Below are 25,877 nucleotides of genomic sequence, written 5' to 3'. Positions count from 1 at the left end.
TTTTTTTTTTGGAAGGCAGATTCTTAACCACTGGACCAGCCAGAGAAATCTCCCCTTTTCCATATTTATAATTCCTTTTTCTGATGATGAGAAATCTGGCTCTTAGTGTCCTTAATATATTTACTTATTCTGATCTGTCCTCTTACATGCCACTAAACTTGTCACTGTCCCCTTCATTGCTCAAATGTCCTCGCCCAGCTCAGGTTCTCTTCACCTGACTCCAGGCCACCACCACAGTTCCTCCCCCTGTGTTAATATCCTTTCCCCCTCATCTCAGTTGTGACATTCTGTGCCAGGATGCCCTTCCTCAGGGAGTCCTTCTAACTGGTCTCATGCTCTGACACTGCCAGGCGTCTCTCCTCCTCCCTATCCGACTACACAAGGACCTTCCTCACCTGAGTCCCGACCATCCTTTTGTAGAAACACCGTTTTTGTCTGTCTGTGCTTTGGCACTTTGCACTGCCTGCCTACCCTCCTCCATGGATCCTCTCCTCACTGCTGGGCAGGTCACCACACCCCCATGTGAATGCCTCTTAAACCTGGTCTGGCTTTAACCCATAGACCAGGACGATATGGCTCCCTACCCTCAGCCCCCAGTCTCGCTGGGCCTTGTTCGTCACTTTGTCACTTTGTTTTCAGGCTGTAGGGGTCGGGGTTCTTTCCTGGGTGCTAGGGAATCCCTCACTTTAAGCTGTTTGGATTTCATGTTAAGATTTACTTAGATACTTCTGAATCCAAGGAAATCGGTGAAAGATTTATATTATTAAATAAACATACTAGTGGTCAGTGCTACTGTTTGCGTTAACCTTGTAGCAAGTTTCCCTTATTTCAGCTTCATGAAACAGTAGTTTTTCCTTTCAGTGTATACTTAGTTTTACTATCTATTTTTCTGATGTCCAAAAGATAGCACATGCTCAACAGAAAGCAGTTACTCAAATCTGAAAACAGTTTTTAAGCTGATATGTAGCACTACAGCACAATCCCCAGAACATCCAAGAAAAACCAGGCAGAGTTTTCCTGTCTTCCGCCCTGTGCCGGAGCGTGTGTTCCTCTCTGCTGTTTGTCCTCTCCTCTCTCCTCCCAGCTTACCTCAGCTTCTTATTTCTTTCTCCTTGCCTTTTCCTTCTTTTCTTTAGGTAATCTTTCTTTGAAACATATCTCACTTTAACTTTTGTTTCCATCTCCTGTTGCTCTTCTTTCAATTTTCGCGCCACTTTGGCAGTATAGTTAAGTTTGTGCTAACTCACAGGTCTATACTTAAATCTGAACTACCATGTACTTAAATCTGAACTACCATGTACTCTGACTCTTTGTAACCCCATGGACTGCAGCAAGCCAGGCTTCCCTGTCCTTCACTATCTCCTGGAGTTTGCTCAAACTCATGTCCATTGAGTCAGTGATGCCATCGAACCGTCTCATCCTCTGTCTCGCCCATCTTAGGCAGGCTATCTCCCACAGCCTTAACGTCCTTTGAAAGAGTGGTACTACAATAGTTCTTTTTTTTATAGGATTGTTAGGGAAATTGGTTCAAAAAACATTTGTAAGTTCCTGGTTCATAATTTTATGCTGAATTAGTACTGTTCAGGAAGAGATGTATCAGTTTCACAAAGTATACAGACCTATTTCTTTTGTATCTCTCAAGAAATAGTTATCAGTGAAGTACTTCCATGTGTTTTACCTGAAATATGCCTTTTTAAGTGATTAGAATGATGTGCCTTTTCTCAAGTTTTAGAATAGTCTTCTTTTTAAAAAAATTTTATTTACTTGGCTGTGCTGCATCTTAGCTGCAGCACGTGGGCTCTTTAGTTGGGGCATGCAAACTTTTAGTTGGAGCATGTGGGATCTAGTTACCTGACCAGTGTAACCTAGGCCCCCTGCATTGGGAACTTGGAGTCTTAGCCACTAGACCACCAGGGAAGTCCCTTTAATAGAGTCTTGTGTAACCCCATCCCTTTTCACTCCCAATTTGATTATTTAAAGAAAGCGTATTGCTAACACAAATTTGTGTACTGTCAAGCCAATTCTTGTTTTCCTGCTGTTTTTCCTGAAAAAGTACTCATGACTCCCTTGAAATGACTTACCACTTTTGTGTGTGTGTATAAATATATAATTATCATCATGTTTCTGTACCAAATAATGTCCTTGGAAGCAAGTGTTTGACCAGTGACTCAGCCTTATCAGTCACACTAAAGAAGATGAGACATGACTTTGTCCATTAGTTGAAAAAGAATCTTGAGAGTACCTTTTCCTTACTGTTTATCTTCAGTCTAACACTTGGGAATATGGTCATGGATCTTTCAGCCAGAAAACTTTCAGAATTTAATGGTTACTACTGTATTACACAGATCAAAGTTCCTAGTATAGCATATTCAATTAGAATCTGTTAAGTTGGTTAATGAAATTTAGAGAAAGGGAAGCAGATAGGGCTTCTGTTTTGCTTTGCTTTTCACAATTTGAAATGGGTGCAGGATGAAATACTATGGAAATCGGTAGAAGTCTGATGCATCATGTATTTTGCCAGTCTTAAGCTCGCCCATTTTCAAGTCATTTCACCACTTTACTTGGGAGGTTCAGCAACTGATTATACTTTAAGATGGTTACATAAAAAGTGCTGTGATGTTCTTTCATTTTAAGAAGAGATACCATGTTCAATATTGAAATGAAGCCACAAAACTAGAATTAGAAAGATGAAAGAAGAATTTGCCTCTTCTAGTCTCAGGAGGCTCATCGGTTGAGGAGTCATACAAGGAACCCAGACTCTAGAAGCACAGTGGATTCCATTGGTGGAGCAGGGAAAGGTCAGGAGGACCCTGGGGCATCTTGAGGATGTAGAAAGTAAGGAAGTAGTTGAAGGATGATAGGGACATGTCAGCAAGATAACATGCAGAAGCCAACATGCAGAGATTCCTGCTAGCCAACACTAGGGCAGTTTGGGCATCAAAGTAAAGAAGCACGGTGTAAGGAAAAAAGAGTAACTGTATGTGTGGAAAAGACTGGTAATAACCACCTTAATCAAGCGGTTAAAATAATATTATCAGTAATGGTCAGATCAGAACTATGTGATACCTTAGAGAATTCAGTGAGAAGAACCCAGTGTCACTTCTGTGATTTTCTCACCAAAGATGTATAACTTAAATTCAATCATGAAGGTACATCAGGAAAACCCAAGTTAAAGTACAGTCTATAAAATAGCTGGCCTGTAATCTCTAAGTGTATCAAGATCACGAGTGACAAGGAAAAACTGAGGAACTGTTCCAGCTTGAGGGAGACCAAGAACAGGAAAACAAAATACAGTGTATGTGATCCTGAACTGAATCTTTTTGCTCTGAAGGATGTTAATGGGACAGTTGGTGGGGATCTGAGGGTTACATGATAGTCATATGTCAATATTATCAATTTTAAAACTTTGATTGTTAGATTGAGATTATTTAGGGAAATAATCTTATTTGTAGCTAACACACAATACAATTGGGGCTTGTGAGGCATAATGACAGAAAATGGTTCAGGAAAATTATACTCTTTGTGGTATTCTTAAAACTGTTTCCTAAGTCTGAGAAAAGGATTAAAAAGGATATATCCTGATACAGGATCAGGGGTCATATGAAAATAATTTAGAGAAAATGAGGCTTTTGAAAACATCATCTGTGAAGATGTTGAAAGACTGGGTCACCTCATGGACAATTTAATAAACTACATAACTGATCTTTCCACCTTAATCCCTTTTTTTCTATGTCTACTCTTATTCACAACTGCCCGGTATCCACTGTGACATTGATGAAATTCTTTTGATTTTATAGTGAATATTTTCTCAGGATTTCTTTTTTATAGATATTCAAGTACAGCATTAATTTAGATAAAATCCATTTGGATTCCCTGCATAATTTTTAATAATGTGTCCTATCTATTTATTGAAATAGACTGCAATTTTAAAACGCCTTCTTTGGAAAGGGAAAAATCAGCATGTTATATAGCTCAATTCAAAATTTTTCTATAATCTGTTTATGATTTATAAGATCTATTTTATGATTGTCACTATATAAAATAATATTGCTAAAACCTTGTAGACTTTTTCAGAATTTATTCTCCACTCCAGCCCAGAAACTGAGTGTCTGGGCATTGGTAACAGCTGCTGATAGTGTTGCTAAACTGAGTTTCATCAGTACAGCATGGGATTCTTTTGTTATTTGCTCTATGAATATTGTATCAACAGTTAACTAGATTATTGTGAGTTTTTGGACCTTGATATCAGTTGCAAGGAGTTTAGAGCTTAGGTTTCTTTTCCAACTCTTATTCACTAAAGTCTGAGTTATACTTTTCATTCTTTGTGTACATAATCAAAGAATCACTGATACCCAATAATTAAAGGGGTGTTAGCAGTCATTTAGATTTTCCTCTCCTTATTTTACAATAAATTCCTTTTCATTTTTGTATCAGAACTTGATTCTGCTTGTGAAAATGAATTAATATTTAAATACATTTCCTATGCCAGATACTAGGTTATGTGTTTAAAACACATTTTCATATTCTCAATAAGTAATTTTTTCTCATTTATATATAATAAAGAAATAGAGTCCTAAAAACACCCACATAGTGGTAAAGCCAGGATTTGAGCTCAGGTTTAACTACTATGCTGAACTATTTTTTTGAGGGGAGAAAAAAAAACCCAAGGCATTAGACAGTATAATTATATGAAACAGTCTTGTATATTTGGAAACTTCCATAGTTTACAGTGTCCCTCATGGAGTGGGTCAGAAAGATGTACATACTAGTTAATGCTCATGATCATTACCATCCTGTGTACTTCCTGTAGTACAAAAGCATCGCAGCTTAAACTTTCAAACAGTGTGAAACCTTTAGAGAATTAGGGAGTCTGGGTAGGAGAACACTAAAGTGTGCACGGCACCAGTAAACATTGAAGAAGTTCGTTTTCCTTATATGACTTGTAGACCTGTCTCTAAGTGCACTCGATCAGATTCCGCCAGAGGTAAGTAGTATCTAAGTTGCCCAAAATCTAGACACAGCTTTTCAGTCCGGTGTGATTGTACTTCTTAGAGTCTTAAGATCCGACTGTAACAGATACAGAATCTTTACTTGAGCATAATGGCTGTTATTCTTAGTTGAACTTTTTTGTTGAGCTTGTCTGGGAGTGTTGAGATGTTTTATAATAAGCTTCAGTATATTTCTTCATATTTCTTGTATTTTACATGAAGAGAAGATATGCTTCAGTCAAAGCCAAATAAATATTTCATATTTACATCTCATTTACTAATGAAATATGAAAACAGTCATAAACTTTTTACTTGGGCTACCATTGCACAGGCTTATTTTAATGATAATTTTGATGCCCTTAATGTTAAAAACAGCATAGATAAAAGAGACTGGTAAATTAGAATTTTCCAATATCCGCAGCTTTTCTCTCCTGTAGTTAATTTGCTCTGCTGACTCCCTACGCGAGGTGGCAACAGCTGGCCTTTTTACTAGAGCTCTGGGGATTAGAGTAGCAGTCGCAGCAGCGTGCTCGGCCTCTTGCCTCTGTTGACTGTTCTTTATTGTTCGATGCCTGAGCATCTCCCAGACAGCCAGCAATTGTTTCTTGAATCCTAAAGTTTGTTTCTCTTGGGGAGTATACAATGCTGGTGGGGCTCGTCTTTGTATCTCCTCACTTTCCCAGTCTCCTCTTATCCTTTCTGTGCTTTCTCTTGATAATTAGAATGGAGTAAAGATACAAGTTTTGTATCTTAGTGTGCAGGAGATTCAGTTTTGATGCTAAAGACTTAGAAATATAGATGACAGATGGAAATTTCTTTTTTTCTCTGAGCTATCAGATAGTAACAAATTTTTTTTTAATGAAAACTTTGTTCTTCATGATTAGTATACTAGTGGCTTTATAATTTAATTTTATAAATTACATAAAAAGGGAGCAACAGCAGAATGATCCAGTGCTACATTTAAAAGCTAAGATTGGAAGAGAAATGCTTCTTAGCTGTTCCAGTTTAAGAAGTACCTTCATTATCTCTAAAATATAATTCTAATTTATAAGAGTTAAATTTCTTCACACCATGTTAAAACTTGGGTAAAAAGTAGTCAGAAAATATCAAGATGAGAAAAGCTTCAGCAAGAATAATTTTGTTGTTCTTCATTTAGAAAAAAGAAATAGGTACCTCTTGAATTTAATTTTCATTGGTTCCTCCACATTCCTAAACTTCTGCCGTACCTACAGAATCTTTGAGGGCCTTCGTGGATGAAAATAGCGGCCACACAGCAATGTGAGACTAAAAATTATCCTTGAAAGATTATACTCAGAATCTGAAACTTAAAACTGTAGAAAAGGGAAGTCATGTTTAAACTACCTTTCCCAGAGCCAGGGCTCTGGTGTGCGATAATTTGCCATGTCTCCGTAGGTGGTTCTTGCCATGCATCACAACAGCTATTCATGCCATGCCCTCAAACCAGTACTCTAGAGAGTTCTTCATGTTTACAGCAGTACAGTCTGCCAAATTAGTAACTGGGGTGGAATTATCATGTATCTTCTTCTGATAAATCATGTGACTACTGAAAATTTGTTATTTGAACTGTCATCTGTAGTAGCATGTCCATTTTGTTTCTGTAAACATAACCAAAGAAAATTAATTTTGAAGGGATTTGATTTAAAGGATAAGAGGATAGTATTGAGTTGTAGAATTCTAGGTACCTAGACAATCCTTGTGGCATCATTTATATATAAATACTGTTATTGTAAGTTTTGGCCAACAATTATAGAACCTCAATACTGGTGTCTCATCTCTGCTGGCTTCCAGCATGTTTCTAAGCAGTCTTTTTCCCTTTGTCTCTCTTTTTCTAATATCTCTCACTGTTCCTTCTTCTATGTCATTATTATCTCTTGGTCCTGAACTAGTGTTTTCCTCCTCTCTGCTTTTTAACCTTCCTTCAGTGGTTAGAAACATTACTGAGGTACTGCCAGTGTTGTTTAATTGAGCATAAGGCAGGCTTCCCACTATAGACAACTGTAAATCAACCAAAATAACCAATTTAAGAGAGTGTTTTTCATGTCTGTTATGTATGATCTCTTCTGCCCAAGTGATATGCTTCTTTCCTAAATTCGCCTTACTTTGTAAATCATACATTGTATATGATTGCTGAATGTTGAATCATGTTGCTTCAATACAGATTCTTCATTAGCCCACTTCTCTTAACTTAAAAGAGAGAGAAAAGGAGGCTTTCTCATCCTAAGGAAGCTTTCTCATCCTAAGGAAGCTTTCCTCTGTGTTGCCAGGAAACTGCCATCTCATTTCTCTTGTGGAACAGCTCGCATTTCCTGCGTTCAGCTCTGTATCCACACATTCCTTTGCTCACATTTTGTGATCTAGCTTTCATCCCTAACAAAACCCCTGCTTTCTAGGTCACCTGTGATGTCCTAATCACTGGCCCACCCAATTCACTGAAGCGTTTTCATTTTTGTGTGTATTTATTAGGAAGTCTTAAGTCAATTGGAGTATTTTTATTCTCTCTGATATTTAGTACTTTTTAGAATGGTTAGTAGATGTGAATATATTTGAAAAATGGAAAGATTGGAATTTTTTTCTTCACTGCAGAATAAATAACTGCTTCCTGTGTTATCAGTGTTTGAGGTCATTCAGGCATCTTCTCAGGGTTAAAGTGGTTGAGTTTCTAAATTCTGCCTTCGTGAAATATTTTTCCTGGTAAAATGAAATTGACAAAGCAGCTAAGAAAGAAAGTGAAGAGTTATTTTTACCTTGAGTATGCAGAGATGAAGTAGAGTCTGCCTTTGTGTTGTAGCCCAAGAAAGAGGGAGAGAGAGAGAGTGTGTGAGTTGACACAAAGAAGAAAGTAATCCTCAGGGACAGTCCTCTGTGTTAAGAGAAGTAGTTATTTACAGGCATGATTCCACACGATGAGTCCAAATTGTGTGCTTTCCAGGTTATTGATGAGAAAATTTAGACTCAAAATGGGGCTTTTAGAATCAAGCACATTTTTCATGCACTAAGTCTGTCTTTTAAAGACAACATTGAAGGATATTGATAAATTGGTACAAGATTAAAAGGATATTTACTTCTCTAAAATCTTAAACAGGCTACTGGTACTCCATGCTTTACTAGCAAGTATGTTCATTTTGCTTAAAAGCCACATTTTTAACTGATAAAAGTCAGAATAAGGATAGAAAGGACTCTTCAGTAATTTATGAGTTGAATTTTGGTTATCATTTTAAAGTGGATTTTATTTATGTGTTACTGTGTTATGTGTTTACGTGTATATTAATATGTATAAAAAAGCCAGTCCTCATATTTAAAACTAGAAATTAGGCTGTTTCCCCCTTGTTATTAATGCTTAGCACTCCCTCAGTGAGAGTTTAGAATGAAATAATATCTTTATATTTGGGATTAAACTTTGATTTGTTTTAGTTTTTAATTATGTCTTTTGTACTATTCTCTCCATCCTGAGACGGAGAGAAAAATGGAATCTAGTCATTGTAAACTAAATCGAACTGTGAAACAGTCCATCGACATGTGTAACAGTATATTAAAAAATAAAATTAAGCAGAAATGAATAATCTTTTTCAAAAATTGTCTTGAAGGACAAATTGATGGATACTGAACTGGTAATCTTTATGAAACAGGGTTCTCAGAATAGTTGTGTGGGGGTGTGTGCGTTAAGGGCAAAAGGAATTTTAATTTCTTTACCATTTTATACATTCCTTAACTGCCTCTTTGCCCAAATGAGCATAATTCAGAATTACCTTAGAAATTTCATATTCTTAACTGTTATATTCATAGAAATGATAAAGCTGGTTTGTGATATGATAAATCTTAAGAGTGACTGATACCTTCCCAAATAACCTCTTGGTGATTGTGACACCAAGAGACATTTCGTGGGGCTGCATAATAAGTGATCATTAACGTATCATCCTTTGTGGTGGGAAATTCACGTTGAATTCTTCTCATTTCCTTCATGGATCTGTCATCTGTGAATGAACTGAAACCTTTCCTGTTGAACTAGTGAAGTTTTTAAGCTTGTGCAGCCTATTAAAGATAACAGATTTTGTCTGCTTCTTCGTTAGCTGGTGTATGGAAATGGTCTCTCTTAATTCCTCTTAAGAGAATTCTTCCAGTCTGTTCCTTTAGTTTTAGTGCTGTAAGTTAGATCTTTTTTTCTGGGTCAAGGAATTCAAGTCTTATTTAGTCTCTCTCTATTGGCACCACTGCATGGTGCCAGTTCTGAGTCATATGTACCTGTTTTCACCCAGTACACCTGTCAGAATTTGGGGTGTTTTTGTTTTCTTTTTTAAAATCACAGAACTAGTGCATATGCATTGTGTAGAATTAGAAAATATAGATGGCAGAACTTTTTAAGCTATTGCCACTGCCCAGAAATAACCACTGTAGCTCTGTATTCTAATAAAGTTTTTAATATGATCTTAGGGCTATAATTTGTGTCACATATCTGGAACACATTTTTCATGAAGAGATCTTGGATTAGCTTCCACCTCTACCCTGAGTCTTCAGTTTGTTGTCATTGCTCCTATTTCTGGTTTCTCATCTATCAGAGTAGGCTAAATTTCTTTTTCTTTTCTTCATATAAACTTACTTCAAAAAGATTATTTGAGAGGAATAAGGAGCATTAGTAAAAATAAAAACTATGATGCTCATTACTTTAAATAGAGGAGGTATTCCAGAGGCTATCTTATAACAAAACATGTACTAAAAATTACTGTTTTAAAGTCAGTCTCCATCTGTATTTAGGACCCTGGCACTCCCTGTACATGCTTGTGCCTTCACCGTGTCTCCCCTTCCTTCAGAGATGCTTGAAGCTTCGCTTCTTAAAACTGTGGGGTCAATTCATGATTCTCTTTCAAACAGGAAAAGATTTGAATGTTCGGCTGCTACCTCTGCTTTAAACCATCCACTCTCTTCTTAACTTTGTAACCTTTTATTCTCACTGAGACTGCTGACAATCAAGCAAGCAATGCGCCAGGCAAGCTTTAGGACAAGAAAGTATTCTTGAGTAGCTGCATCGTTAGGTACTTTGGAATCCCAGTCAAATCCTGCTTGGAACTCTATATTTCCCTTAAATGTGTACAGAGCTTTACACTTTACAGTTTCTTAGGTTTACCTTGTAAAGCCATATAAGGCTTATAAGTTATTATCCCCATTGTTCAAATGGGAAAATTGATGTTCATTGAGGAAAATGGTTTAGCCAAGCACAAAAATATTTATGGCAAAGCTGGGACTAACAACATGTATTAGAGATAGTATCTTTTTAGATTTGTTTTGGGATTCTGTTCATCTTTAGTCTGGGATTGTGCTAGTGGGTGACTGTATATAACCAAGTTCATATCGTTTGGCTTTCTTTTTTATATTATTTTCAATGTGTTGGTTTCAGACCCTGCTCTTATAGTTAAACTAATCACTAACTATAGAACAATAAGTTTGTCTCCTAAAGACATGTAATGATTTCATTCTTCAAAAAAGATAACTCAGGCATATAAATCTATGCATGCTTATTGCTTTTTCAATTTTATGATTATTCCTTTCTGTAGAAGAAATTATGATTATAATTTAAAGGTGATTTTCTAAGTTAGTGAATGCATGAAATTAATTCTGAAGTTATTTTTGTGTCTTTGAGCCTTATTCTGACTTATGAAACCAGTGTCAGTAATGATACCTCTTTATAGGGTTATAGTGAGAAATAACTGAAAACTTATGAAATCAGCCTAAAAAAAAAAACATGAATGCCTGTTAGTTCTCCTTGTGATAAAATTAATAATACTTTGTTCTAATGCAACATTTTATTTAAGAGATAAAATTATATTTCATTTTTGTTTTTCATCTCACTTAATTCTTGATTTTATTAAAGTCTACAATTTTTAATTCCATACTTTCTACAAACTTTAGTTTGGTTCATAAATCAGAATTGCATTCTCCCTGCTTGTATTTTTTTCTTTTACTTTTAAAATTACATTAATGAGCTGACTGTTTAAGAATCATTCTCATGATTCATTCATCTGTTACTCCTCCCTTTTAAACCTTCAGAACTGAAGGTCTTTTGACAAACCAATATTTATAACAGTTTGACAGCAGGATGAGGAACAGCGTTTGTCTTTGTAACAGCTTGAAGAAAGACCCTTTCCAGGATCCAGTCATGCAGTTACAATCTTGACCTCTTTCTTATGCTGGGAACATACATAGAGCAGCACCTCCCATGTGTTTTCTTGTCCCATTGACTGTCCATTCACTTCCCATCTGTTTGGCAGTCTTAAAGGAACAGAAGGGGCCCTCTTCTTATAAATCTGTCTTTGCAAGTGATAAATGATGTCCTGTCTCTTTAAGAGCTGCCTGGGTGGTTTTCCTTTTCTTAAAATGTTTCAACGTCTCTCCTAACAAAATTCAGAGTAAGATATACTTTTAAGAATAAGAAGAAAATAGGAAAGAAAGAAATGATGAGTTATTTTTATACTTTCTTAATTATTTGGGACTGAATATCTTACTGGTCATAAGGCTAGTGCTTTTTTAGCTTTCCCAATTAATTACCTATATCATAGTTGTTAAATTGTATTGATTTTTAGGCTTTCTTGTGGGGGAAAAAAAGAAATTATTTACTTTGAAATACTGTATTAAGCTTTCTTGAGGGAAAAAAATCAATGTATTGTTAATGAGTTAGCATATAAAATAACTTCTAAATATTTTTTCATCATAATTTTGAGTTGATAGTTGTATGAATATGGAATATTTTATGTACTAGATAGAGAATGAAATAACTCATAGGAGATGATTATAATCTTATGGTAGAATCTAACTTTTAAAAAATGATCATGAATCATATAGAAATGTATGATTTTCTTCTATTGCTGAAAATAATGACTTTATAGATATTTGTATCTTTGAGTTTTCTGAGAATTGAGCAGAAATGAAAATATTTTTTCTCTCATGTAGAGATTGTTCATAGAAGGTTAAATGTGATAATATTGTTTCCCAAAAATGTTCTTAAATTACTGATTTTAAAAGTGCTGCTGGTATAAAAAGATCATTTTTAGAGTATTATAGTATATTGTATAAATCAGCTGCCTGTGGTGTATCTTCTACAAACTAGCTTGTTAGTTTACTAATTCCCTACCTTATTCCCGAAACAATTTGATGCAGCTTATGAAGATCTACGCTGTGAAAAAGGTAAGAATACTTAAATTAAAAGGGTGGAAGGGAAGAGAAAATCCAGGCAATGCAATAATGTGAAACTTAGAATGGGATTGGTGCTCTCGAGGGTTCTGCATACTTTGCTATAAACAAGCTGTTGATTTAGTCTGGAGCTTCCTACTGGTGTTGCTGAACCCCTAGCCCTATGTACAGCAAAGGCAATCAACTGACTCTGGGTTGTGGTGAAGGAATGTTGTTGTTGTTCTATCACTAAGTCATATCCAGCTCTTTGCAACCCCCATGACTGTAGTATGCCAGGCTCCTCTGTCTTCGCCTGCTCCTCTGTCCTCCACTGTCTCCTCAAGTTTGCTGAGGTTCATGTTCATTGAGTCATTGATGCTCTCTAACCATCTCCTCCTCTGCCACCACCTTCGCCTCCTGCCTTCTGTCTTTCCTGGCATCAGGATATTTCCCAGTGAGTTGGCTGTTCACATCAAGTGGCCAGAGTATTGGAGCTTCAGCATCAGTCCTTCCAATGAATATTCAGGGTTGATTTCATTTAGGATTGGCAGTTTGATCTCCTGGCAGTACAGGAGACTCTCAAGAGTCTTCTGTAACAATTCAAAAGCATCAATTCTTCATTACTCGATTTTTATGGGTCATCTCTCACATCTATATGTGACTACTGGAAAAACCATAGCTTTGACTAAACAGACCTGTTGGCAAAATGATGTCTCTGCTTTTTAATACGCTGCCTAGGTCTGTCATAGCTTTTCTTCCAAGGAGCAAGCATCTTTTCATTTCATGGCTGCAGCCATCATCCACAATGATTTTGGAGCCCAAGAAAATAAAATCTGCCACTGTTTCCACTTTTTCCCCATCTATTTGCCATGAAGTGATGGGACCAGATGCCATGATCTTAGTTTTCTGAATGTTGAGTTTTAAGCCAGCTTTTTCTATTCTCTTTCACCCTCATCAAGAGGCTCTTCAGTTCCTCTTCACTTTATGCCATTAGAGTGGTATCATCTACATATCTGAGTTGTTGATATTTCTCCCAGCGATATTGATTCCAGCTTGAGCTTCATCCAGCTCAGCATTTCATATGATGTACTCTACATATAAGTTGAAAAAGCAGGGTGACAATATACACCCTTGTCATTACTCCTTTCCCAGTTTTGAATCACTTAGTTAATTGTTCCATGTCTGATTCTAACTGTTGCTTCTTGACCCGCATACAGGTTTCTCAGGAGTCAGGTGAGATGGTCTGATACTTCCCATCTCTTTTAAGAATTTTCCACAGTTCGTTGTGGTCTGCACAGTCAAAGGCTTCAGTGTAGTCAGTGAAACAACATAAATTACAATTTATTTCACTGACTTTCCTTATGGCAGCTTTCTTTCTAAATCATATTGCTTTGGGGTCTGAAATAAACTTCTAAACTTTTAAAATCATCTTAAAAAAAAAATTATTTATTTGGCTGCACTGGGTCCTAGTTGTGGCATGTGAACTCTTAATTGCAGCATGTGGGATCTAGTTCCCTGACCAGGGATCGAACCTGGGTCCCCTGCATTGGGAGCATGGAGTCTTAGCCACCGGACCACCAGGAAAGTCCCTAAAATAATCTTTAATGTTTAAGTATTGGTTAAGTCAGATCACTCACCTGTCAATAAATGAGTGAACAATGAATGAATATTCATGGGCATCTATTACACAGCAAGTGTAGCACTTGCTGAGTGATTTTACATGACAGACTTCTTTGTAAGTAGATAATTCATATAAGCAGTCCTATTCCTGGGTGCGGGCGGGGAGGAGACAGTGTAAAATGAATCTTTCTAAAATGAACTCTGCAGTCCTATGAGAAAAATATTATCATTTGTGGTTGCAGTTTTTGCTAGTAGCTTAATATCAGATAAAAAGATACTAAAGAACAAAAGACCACTAATAAGTTTTAAAAGGTGCAATTATTAATAACATCAGAATAGTACATTTCAGTCCTAAGTTTTAAAGTACAATAATATAGACTTTGAATTTTTTAAGACATATTCCCTCATTTTATAGATAAAGAAACTAGGAATGTGATTTGTCCACAATAGTAAGGTTAAAGGTAAAGCCAGGACTAGAAACTTAGTTCTCCTGATCACATTATCATATGCCTGTTAGTACAGTATGGTCTCATTTTTATAAAAATCATATGAAATAACTACCCTATTGATTATTAGCATTTGACCAAGGATTCCTAACATTGTTTTTTGTCAGACACTCGTTTCATTCTTGTATACTTCATTTTGTGAAGTCCATGTTTTATAAGATTTGTCTATAATATGCTTTTATTTTTAATTGGAAACATAGAATTGCAATTATATCTCTTAATAAGCCAAACAAATAATTGTTACAAGAGTAGATGTAATTCTAGCCCAAACAAAGATTTCCATTTGAAGTTTTGAAGCAATAGAAATAACCCAGGGAACTCTATTTCTACCTCACAGACCCCTGGGAGTCTGGACCCCACCCAGCTTTGAAATTACTGTCCCAGTCTCAAACAGCTTTCCCCAGGCTGTAGGAGATGACACCTCCCTCTTCTGTAACAAACAAGTCTACTGTTTGTCTTCATTAATGAGTATGTTTAAAAATAATCATACCTATTTGTAGGGAAGAGAAAAAAAAAACTAGAGGGCCAGGACTCAGAAGATAAGTGTTAGATTTAAAGTGTATCTTTGACTCTGTATCTCTTTGGCCCTTCCTTTCAGCTGTCAAAGGTGTACACGTTTTCTGGTGCTAAGTCTAAGATTTTGACTGTAGTTTTGAGAATCTTGAATCTGGTCTCGATTCACTTGTTTTTGGTTGGTGTTCTTTCCTTGTTTCCCTAAATGATTCCTTTAAACACAGAATTTCTAAAGAGCGCTTACAGTGTAATTGTCTAATAAAAAGCAAGCCTGTTCAGGAACAGCATATGTAACATAATAAGTGTTCCTTTAATTTTCAGTCCCTTAGCGAATAGCTTTTTATAGCAAAATTTCACCTACAAGGTGTCCCCAAGCTTGGTAGAAAATGTGCACGCAGCGTGTTATGAAACAGTTCTCTTAAGGAACATTTGGATCTTTGGATGTGTGCTTGTATAAAATACACTGCATCCATAAGTTTGCAGCTCATGTCTCTGTGCTTTCTCTAAAAACATCAAAAGTTGTAAAAGGTTTATTTCGGTTCATGTGGTAGTGTTTTGTGTGTGATTCTTTGTTCCTGTTCTAAACTGTTATTAACCACTGAAGTGAACCTTCTCCCGGGTTTGGCCTTTTGGATTCACAGTGTATTCAAAACCTAATTACAGATTAGTGTGTTTTTGAGACTTTTAGAGCAAGTATCAGAAGACTTAAAAAGAAAATGAGAGTAGTGGTATCATTTCATGTAGAGATAAAGAGACCCTAAACATGAATGGGTGTCAAGTCATCTAAAGAAAAGAAAAAAGAGAAGGAACTTCATTCAGAGACTGATGGTTTATGAGTTGGGGATTATGGGAATATTCATGACTCAATCAAGAAGCACAATGAATTGATGTTTGAAATTGTTCATCTTTTAAGTAAACATTGGATAAATGGAAAGTAGACTCAGTATTCACTACATGTGGAATTGGCTGTTTCAGTGTACAGAAATAGCAGTTTGTTAATCTCTTCCTGAGTTGGTTTAGTTTATCAAGTAAATCACAAATTTATAAGAATTCTCTAGCTATGTAAATATTTAATGCAAATATTTAATAGAAAAAGGAGTTTGCACTATAATTAGCCTTGCTAATATATACACATTTTTCCATGGGAAAGTAAGTTCTAATGTTGATAAATTAAATACCGTTAAGATTTGGGGATTTGAAAACACTGTAATAGTGAGACATTAATTTGAAGGATCAGAAAGTGGAAAGTGTTAGTTGCTAACATTCCAACTTGATTTTTATGCATAACTCAGTTTTCTGTGCAGCCAGATACAAGACATTGTTGGAACTTTACATCAGAATTTAAAATGAATTCAAATATGGAAAATAATGTTGCTTATTATTTGTAATATAACTTCCTTGCAAAGCTTGAAATCATGCTTGTGCGTCCTTATATAGTCATCATATTTTAGCCTTCTTAAGTAAGGTGTAATAATTAAGCCCTCCCTCCACTCCCCCACCAGTTGCTGTTGTGTTCTAAGACCTGAGTATTCTCTGTTCCTTGTTGGGAGCCCACCAGCTTTCCTTGATCTTCATTGTCAACGTGTGCCCTGCCTCTTGTTCCCAAACTTGCTCTAGCTCTTGTGATCGTAGCATAACATCCTGGAAGCATAAGTGCTTCTTTCCCGCTGCTTGATAACCTGTAGCCATCATTCTCCATGCCATACTTGTGGTAACTTCATTTATCAAATATTTATTGACTATGTATAGTAAGTCAGACATTGTTGTAGACACTGAAGACACTGAGCTTTTTTGGTCCAGTTTCCTGCTCTAATATTGTTCTCCAAGGGTCTCTCCAAATGTGTATAGATCTGATCTCAAGAGGAAGAAGTAATAATACTCATCATAATATTCATATTATGATAACATAATATACATTTCTTAGATATTCCTAGACACAGAATTACTTGAAGAGATGCTCAGTAACTATCTTATTCCCTATTTTTATTATCAAAATATCTTGTTTCACAGAAGGAAAAACTTGCAACAAATACACTTGCAATAATAGCATTTGTTTTGTTACCATTTAGAGTCTGCATTTGATAGTAGATCTAGTATGTGTCTCTGAATTGGAGAACTGTGGACAAGGCTAACTCTCCAGGCTTAATAGCCTCGTCTTTGGCAGTGAAACGTGTGGGGTTATATGAGGACCAAATGAAATGTGGGATCTGAAATCACACAAAACATAATAGACACTTTAGAGAGAGGTAGAAGGTAAGCAAGGAATTCGTAAAGGCAGGGTATCGTATGCCCCCATGTCACTTCAGTAAGTACATTATGTAAGTGAAGGAACAAATGAAGGAATGAGTTTTCCAATTTAGTATTAAAAGGAAACATTTATCACAGTTATTCTTTTTTCTTTTTACTTTTACCTCCTTCCTCTTCTCTCATCTCCTCCCATTACTTCCTAGTTACTTCCTAGTGTTCTTTGTGGTGTTCTTGAGGTTTTAGGGCATAGAGGTACAGTGTCTTGATGTTCCAGTGGTAAAATATTTTGTAAAAACAACTTTTTAAAGAGAAAATTGGTAATTTTTTATTCTGTGGTTTTCATATATAGTTTAAAAAAAAAACTTTATGAGAAATATCACTTATCTTGAATTTTGGAAGAATTTGAATTTGATTCAGATTCCACAGTTAGACACACGCATCAGAGTGGCTCTTGGTCTCTGTCAATACAAGTAGATCTTGCTGTGAACAGTGTCTTGTGACACACTCACAGTAGTCTGTCCAGCTGAGCATAGAGGTCATTGACAGGGCAAAGGATGGCTAGAGCTGGCCCTTCAGCTGCCTGATTTTACTCAGATGATGGAGCAGATAGATTGTGGTTTACTTCCTTCATACAATACAGTTTTCCCACGTAGAAGTAGTTCTCAGTACAGCGTTCAGAGAGCTGCTAAGGCTCTGAACACTTGAGATTTCCATGTTTTGTGTTCTTTAAGCAAGGTGATTTTTTAAAGACCTCATCCATTTCCAAAATTCTATGAGATATAAATTTAGAAAACTTTTTCCCCCTATTTCTCAGCCTCCTCTAAAGAAAGTCGTCAACTGAGCTATAGTATCTGAAACTCTGTAAATGTTCAGTGAAGAAGATAGGTGAACTGTTCCTAAGTAACTATATGAAATAATTTTTAAAATAAAAATGTGGCCTTATTTTGTGAAAGGAAGGATGTTTACTGGTTTGACTGCTAGATAACAAAAAACCACAGCAAAAAAACAGACTACAAAAAGTACAAACTAAATTTCCAAGAATCTGATTTTTTTAGATAGAAGCGAGGAATTCTTGCTTATATTCAACTGTAATGTATCTGCTCAGTAAATAATTTGTTTAAAAGAATAGGGGACCCCTCTGCCCTGGCTTTTTTGGTGTGTATTCATCTCAGTCTAATACCAAGAATTAGAAGTTCTAAATTACTGGAAGAAGAAAATGAAGACATTGCATTCTTTATATACAACTCTGGTGGGCTATGCTGAGTTCCTGCAGTGCTAATAAGAATTTACCAAAAGAACAGTTCTTTTTATTGGCTACTCATCACAAATGCTATCTCATTGATAAAAAAAGGATACTTATATCTTTGACTGCAGATTATTTTTAAATGTAAAAGATGTAAATGTTGTAAATCAAGTATATTTCAGTTTTTAAAAAATAAAGGAAAGCTGAAAAAAATATAAACATCGTTAAGAGTAAGAATAGCAGGTAGAAAGCTTTGCAGCTTTGCCTTTAGGTCACCAACTTTGAACCAGTCATTTCACTTTAATTGATAATTCTCACTAACGTATTACGTTAACAGGATAAAAGTACTTGTTATCATGCTTACTATTGTTATTCAGTCACTAAGTCATGTCTGACTCTTTGTGACCCCATGGACTGCAGCACGCCAAGCTTCCCTGTCCTTAACTATCTCCTGAAGTTTGCTCAAACTCACATCCATTGAGTCAGTGATGCCATCCAACCACCTCATCCTTTGTTGCCCCCTTCTCTTTTTGTCCTCAATCTTTCCTAGCATCAGGGTCTTTGCTAATGAATCACATCAGGTGGCCAAAGTATTAGAGCTTCAGCTTCAGCCATCAGTCCTTCTAATGAATATTCATGGTTGATTTCCTTTAGGATTGACTGGTTTGATCTCCTTGTTTAAGGGACTCTCAAGAGTCTTCTCTAGCAGCACCACAGTTCAATAGCATGCCTAACCTGTGTTTTAAAATAGGAGCTACATGATTAAGTTAGTAGTGAAGTAGAATAAATCATGACTCTTCCTGCTTTTAATATTAGGAGATTGGCATTCCATGTGAATACATTTTTTTTTCATGTGAATACATTTTGAAGGAAATTTTTATATTTCAGGGAGAATTTGTAGATTTTATTTGAACACCTAAAGTGAAAACCTGAAATAAAATAAAATAGTGTAAATCTGTCTTCACTGGCTCTGGTGTTTTAAAACTTAACTTTCTTCATTTACAGAAAGAAAAGTACATTTTTTTTTAAGTGTTGTTGCCTTTTTCATTTATGTTGAAGGTACTTCCTGTAGTTTCTTTTTTGTCTTTCAGTGTTAGGACATTTTGACATACAAAGTATACATTTTAATGTGGTCTTATTGGTTAATCTTTGTAACTCTTCCTATTACTTCACACCTAGAAAGTCATTTCCTAGTTGAAGGCCAGTTATATACTCACCTGTATTCTCTTCTAATTTTAAAAAATTGGTTTCATTATGTTATATTTTCCTCTGTTCCAGATAATGCTAACTGTGAGTCCTTGGTTAGACCCCAGAGAATCTTAACAACTCCTTAAAATTCTACACATAATTGTATGTGTATCTATATCTATATTTGCCTTTTTCTGTGTAAGAATCTGCAACATTTAGATTCTCAAAAGGATCTGTCCCTTACACTCCTTCCCTTTCCAAAAAATTATTAGAAGGGGTACTGCTATAATCTGTTTGAACTTCATCTGGATATCAGATGGTATGTCATATGAAGGTAATGTTTCCCCTTTTCCTGAGTAGTTCAAGTATCCCAAACCATTGCCATCAAGAAATAAATTTGTTTTTAATTAATTTGTTATCTTTTTATATCTACAGAAAAAGTTAGAGAAATTCAAGAAAAACTTGATGCATTTATTGAAGCTCTTCATCAGGAAAAATAAATGGTAATAAGTGAGTAAAAAAAAACCTCTTATTGCATTGGTACTGACTAAACACAAAATTTATATTTAAAACTTACTTTAATAGTGTATCATTCTACTTAACTATATCCTACTTACTCCTTAATAACAATCTTAATGTAATTAAATAATTTAAGAAGCAGAAATTTCTAAAACTAGATTCTACAGCTTTTGTGTATGATGTTCCTTTGAATAAAATCGCCGTGTGGTTGAACTAAAAATATCCTCTAGAACTCATTTTGAACAGAAAAAGGTGAACAAAGCTAAACTATTTCATGATATGCTAGTGGCTCATAGATTTTCTGTTTATAAAGAATTGAACTGTTGTACTCATTTTCTCATTGTTCATATTCAATGAATAATCACATATATGTTCACTTGCAAACTGGGTTGACTAAAAATTTTAATAATTGTTCTTAATCTTAGTTTCAGTATTTAAAAACATTTAAATTTTTTCAATTTAAAATAACTCGACAGCTGTAGAATTTAGGACTCTGCTGAATGTATGGGCTCTTGTCTAATTCTGTAGTGTGGCATTATAAGCAGTGCCTAATAAAATATTATTTTTGAAGACTTCCCTTAATAGCAAAGTTAATTGCTAATTATTGCTGAAAAAATATAATTAGGAAGTCTTTTATTGAAGAAGTTGAGAAAGGGAAAATGCTATAATTAAGACTTTTTCACTTATTTAAAATATTTAATTATTTTATATGTGAGTCCTTGCTCTGTAGACAGCTTGCAACACAGAAATAAATAGAGTAGAAATGTGAAAGTTTTTCTCCCTAGCTGCACTGTGTTCAGAAAAGGCCCTTAAATCAGACTCCCTACTTTGTTGTACTGTCGAGGCAATATATTTGAGAAAGCAAGCTAGAAAAGGAAAGCACAGCTCAGACCAGCATCACACAAAACAGTACACCAGCAGTGAATGAGAGAGGAAGGAGTAAAAAGCTTTAGAATAATGCTTTGTAACTTTGTTTGTTTCTCTTTCATAAGCTAAGACAGGTATATGGATGTATACAAAAATGTGCCTAGAAACTAAATATTAATCATCTTTCACAAAGGCCGAAAATAATACAATGTTTTTAAGTGTCTATGCTCATAAACGTTTCTATACAGTTTCAGTGTACGAAAATTTTCTTTTAAAACCATGAAATGTTATGAGGTCTTCCTCACTGTCATAGTTCCTTACTGTCAGTAGTTAATGTTAGAAACATTTGAGAATCTTCTGGATTTGGAGATTCTCTTCATAAGCATCAGAGTTTGCTTGATACTTTTGTTTACAAATATAGTTTTTTTTGGGGGGGTGGAATTCACAGAAACCCAATTAAAAATATCAGGTGCATTTCCATCTCTTAATGAAATAAGGAAGCCCAGAGCCAGCCAGGTCAGTGTCACCTACCTCAGCTGGTCAGTGTGACATCTGGAGTAATTGTTGCCGCCAGGAACATGCCTTTTTCTGCCAAAGTGTCTGTCCCAGGTGAAGGCCGAGACAGTCCTACGAGGCAGGTTGTGTACCGGAAAACAGTCCCAGCTTTTTTTGTTCCCTACTTGTCCCTGCTCTCTAGGGCACTTTCCACCCCTTGGGATTCATGGCTCTCTGAAGTGTTATGTTTATCTGTGAGATGGACAGATGATCTATTTTTTATCCTGCAAATCCACTTAAAGGAGTAAATCTGGGACTTCCCTGGTGGTCCAGTGGTTAAGACTGGACTCCCAATGCAGGGAGCCTAGTTCAATAGGTTCCCTGGTTGGGGAAATGATCTCAGATGCCACCGGCGAGGCTAGAAGAAAAAAGTAAAAGAATAAATCTGGCAAAACTGTAGCCTTGCTTCATTTTGACCATTTAATAAAAGTTGCCAGGCATTTTAAGGAATTTGTATTCCTCTCTGAGTTTTGAGATGCATGTAGTTACTCAGCCTGATCATTTTGAATAACTGATACTTGCTGAAGATGAATTCCAATATGTTTTTATTCATACATAATATTTGATAAAACTGTTTTATTGTTCAGATGGATATTTCAAATTTAATAAAGCTAGCAAATTAGGCAGTTAAGCTTCAATATTTTTTAAGATCATACAATAGTAAAATTTACTTAGAAATTTTACATTTGTCTCCCCAGACCTAAATTTACCAATGAAAATTCTGTTTGTTTTTACAGAATCCTGCTCATCATATAATCACCTCAGCATACACCTGAAGAAAGAAAGCTCAAAAGTCTTTTGTCTTGCCTTTTTTTTCTTCTGCTATTCTGCCCTTTCTAAACATAAAATAAAGTCATGGAATAAAAATAATTTATGTGTGTTAGAGGCACTTTAACAGTCAGCTGCCTTTTGAATGGAAGAACAGTGGAAATGCCATTAACATTCTGTTATATTGTATTTAAGTGACAAATTGGGATAATTTAAGTGGTGTAGCCATTAGGCTGTCCTTGAAGATAAGAAACTTGCACTCCTGCTTGTTGTTTCATTTCTAGTGGCACGAGTTCAACTAACTCTTTAGCCAGCGTTACTCGATGTAATTTCTTTTCCAGAGAAAGACTGTTAGGTGTTTTGAAATAAAACTTATGGCAATTTTCTAAAGGCTATCAATTGTATATAAAATGATGGTAACTTGCTGAGTTGTTGTCTGTATCTGCAATGGTCTGTGTACAGAACCTATTCGACCAGGATAGTTCAGTTTATATTTACTTGAATGAAAGTAAGTTAACAGAAAAATTCTTCAAATAGGTTAATTTATACAATTCTGTGTACATTCAGTGAAAGATTTCAACCCTTCATTGACAGCTTAGAAGTTGCCTTAGAAGCTAAGTCAGTAGCAGCTTACCTGTTTGATTCAGTTGATGTTTTTATACTCTGTCTATCCATTTGAATTCATTCATTTTGGATGTTTTATACTTGAGCTAGGCTTTCTTGTTGACTGTTTTTTTGTTTGTGTTTTTACCTGTTGGCAGAGCTGTTGGATTTTGATGGGGAAGATTAAGAATAATCAATTGACTAATTCATTTAGACTATTGCCAAACATTTCATTGAGGCCTCAGGAAAAGCCTTCTTTCATAAAACTGTGTTTTAAATGGAAATTATTTCAACAATTAGAATTATGTTGACCATTCCCTTCTCTGGATGTTAAAGAAAAATATAAAGTTTAATTCATTGCAGTTCAATTATGGTAATATCCTCATATCATTTTCATGTTTTTTTTTTAAATAAATATTTTGTAATGGCTAAAGGACTTTAAAGCAAAGAAATAGGCCATTTTTGACTCTCAATGTCTTTGCCATTTAACTCTGCTTCTTGCTACCATTTCATTACACCTTTAGTATTCTAATAAAAGTGTCCATTTTGTGACAGTTTTTATTTTACAGTCTACTTAATCTTGAACTTTCTTGGAATTATATTTTGGTAACAGTTCCCACATTTTTTGAAGTTTAACATCAGTACCTTCTTTATTGTGGTCTCTATCAAGATCTGACACAATGTGCAAGGGTAAAGGACACCACAAAATATTTGAGTGAAAATTCAGGAATTAGTTGCTGTATACTGTTTGATAGGATGTAGATGCAGTTTTAAGCAGAGAGTAGCAATGTATTTTATTTGGGAGCTGAGTCATCGAGAACATTTCTGTATCCTTCAGACCTAGGGACAGTGATGAGTGGTTGGGTGAATGGAGAGGGAACAGAGTGCCCTGATGCTCTGTACAGAGGTTAAGAGGTGACCGTACTGGTTAACTCCCTCCAACTAGTGCTGGCCAGTGGGTAAACACCCTCACTGAAGCAGACATCATTCAGTTAGTAATTAATATTTTTGCAGTTGTAAAACACAGCAACTTTAAAACTACAAATGTATTTCTAAAAAAAGGAAAAGGACCGTGTTTATTTCTATGAGCTATGGATAGGGAAAAATGCACTCTGCTGTGTTTCTACAGATTTCCCCCAAGCAAAAGGCTGATGTTAAGTCAGTGCTTTTATTGCAACTCTTTCTATAAATTTAAGAAGGGGTGGTTAAAGGAGATGTCACCATTTCTTTGAGATCAGTATTTGTGATTTAAATATGTAAATAATAAAATGTTATTAAAAATCCTATTTTAGAGTCCAGACATTTACCTGTCCTACTTGGTAATATGACTTCTTTCATGGATTATATATTGTTTTCCTTTATGGCTGATCTCACACTAAGCATGCTTCCTTCCCCACCCAAAAGCTAGCCATTTCTTAAAATCGGATGTTTTAAAAGAAAAAAAAAAAAACCCTCAGATTCTCAACAGTAAACAGTAAACTGTGTTGTGTCAGTAGTTCAAAAATCACAAATCATTCTAATGTAAACAAATCACTATGCAAAAGTATTAAAATGTAACTAATAGAAACAAATTCAATATACAAAAGTTAAATTCTAATGAGACCAGGAATCGTTTTGTTTTTCACCACAGAATTTGCAAGGAATAGAATGAACAAAGCTCTGTACTGAAGACTGAACAACTATAAATAGATTTAAAATGTACTTGATCCAGGTATCAATTTAAGAAATCAAGCTATGTAGGCAGTGAATGATAGGAAATGAGCGGTTCCTGCAGCTTCACGGTTGAACCATAGTTCAGCTGAGCTGTAGTTACAAGCGGAGCAGTCAGCCTTTCTTAGCTGCTTAATTATGTCCTCTTTTCTCTGTATTATCCCCTCTTTCCAGGCTTTACTCTGACACACTCCTTCCCACAAATTATTTAGCCTCCAGATACAAATGAATAGTGTAATAATGAGAAGGGAACATTGCAGAGAGTGGTATTTCCTGACCTTATAATTTGGGAATTTTGCATATGATATTAAGATTCAGAGTGTAGGTTTAAAAGGTAAATCCCTTAACCAGGCAATAATTTTATTTTTATTTATTTTAGATGTATTTATGTGCTAAAAGAAATAACGTTTTAGTTTTCCAATAAAGGGGATCAAAGTTTTGTGGGGTTTTTTTTTTCCAGTTTTGGTTCTCTAAGCTGGTATGTGCTATAGTTTCCAGAACTTCAGCAGTATAGAAATGTGCTTATAAATATGCTTACCTTTTGAATAATCATGGCTTTGTGTTTAAATATTTAAAATTTAGCCTTGTTTTTACTTGTGCACTATGAATGAACTTTGTATTATTTTTTAAAACGTTCACACCATCTGTAGATGTTACTGCAATTTATATTTTGCCTGTGCTTGATCTAAAATCATTGGTGTAGATGAGTAATTAAAGACACTGAAATCCTGTTATTGGAGAGCATCTTTTAAGTTGTCTCTGTTATAATGAGGGGGAGAGAGAGAGAAACTTATGCACCCAGGATGATAATTGACTCCACAGTGTAACCAAATTCGTGGTCTAATAAGCCTCTTAACATGTGGCTCTTCTCTGAATGCTTGACTTTCACATGCCTCACATTGCATAGTTGTAATTCATGATCTAACCATGCTCTTTTTCATGTCTTGATATTTGTCAAACACTTTGGTATTTTCTTTGGTAAAATATATTTTTTAAATGTTTTTAATTGCATTTTGCTACCATGGCCATCATCTTCATTGATGCTGCTAACCTGTTCAGTCATTTGTGAGGCTGCCTAAGAAGGCATCATTAAGTCTTAGAACCAGAAGGAACCTTAAAGATCACTTCATTCCACCCACCACCCAATTACGAACTCCCTTTTTTTTTTAATTTTAGAATTTTTCCCAGAACTTTGCTCATGTGTGTGTTTAGTTGCTCAGTCGTGTCCAACTCTTTGCGACCATATGGGCTATAGCCCAGCAGGTTCCTCTGCCCACGGGGATTCTCCAGGCAAGAATACTGAAATGAGTTGCCAATGCCCTTCTCCAGGAGATCTTCCCAACCCAGGGATCGAACTCAGGTCTCCCGAAT

At 35.5% G+C, this 25,877-nt stretch overlaps 1 protein-coding gene across 8 annotated transcripts in view; it reads left to right on the top strand.

The window, feature by feature from the left end:
* OPA1 (OPA1 mitochondrial dynamin like GTPase) overlaps positions 1-25,240 on the top strand; it is an 81,929-nt gene extending 56,689 nt beyond the window's left edge. For 4 of the 8 annotated variants that reach the window (XM_069557464.1, XM_069557435.1, XM_069557418.1 and 1 more), the window contains 2 exons: positions 19,920-19,987; positions 22,163-25,240. In XM_069557464.1, coding sequence (XP_069413565.1) covers positions 19,920-19,984 — 65 coding nt within the window. In that variant the 3' untranslated portion in view covers positions 19,985-19,987; positions 22,163-25,240. Of the gene's footprint in view, positions 1-19,919; positions 19,995-22,162 lie in introns of all 8 variants that reach the window. The other 4 variants (XM_069557474.1, XM_069557460.1, XM_069557442.1 and 1 more) reach the window with 1 other exon arrangement.
* The last annotated feature ends 637 nt before the right edge of the window (positions 25,241-25,877 follow it).

Source organism: Ovis canadensis, chromosome 1 (assembly GCF_042477335.2).
Source record: "Ovis canadensis isolate MfBH-ARS-UI-01 breed Bighorn chromosome 1, ARS-UI_OviCan_v2, whole genome shotgun sequence".
In the NCBI taxonomy this organism is placed as follows: Eukaryota; Metazoa; Chordata; class Mammalia; order Artiodactyla; family Bovidae; genus Ovis; species Ovis canadensis.
This window is presented reverse-complemented; position numbering and strand designations above follow the sequence as displayed.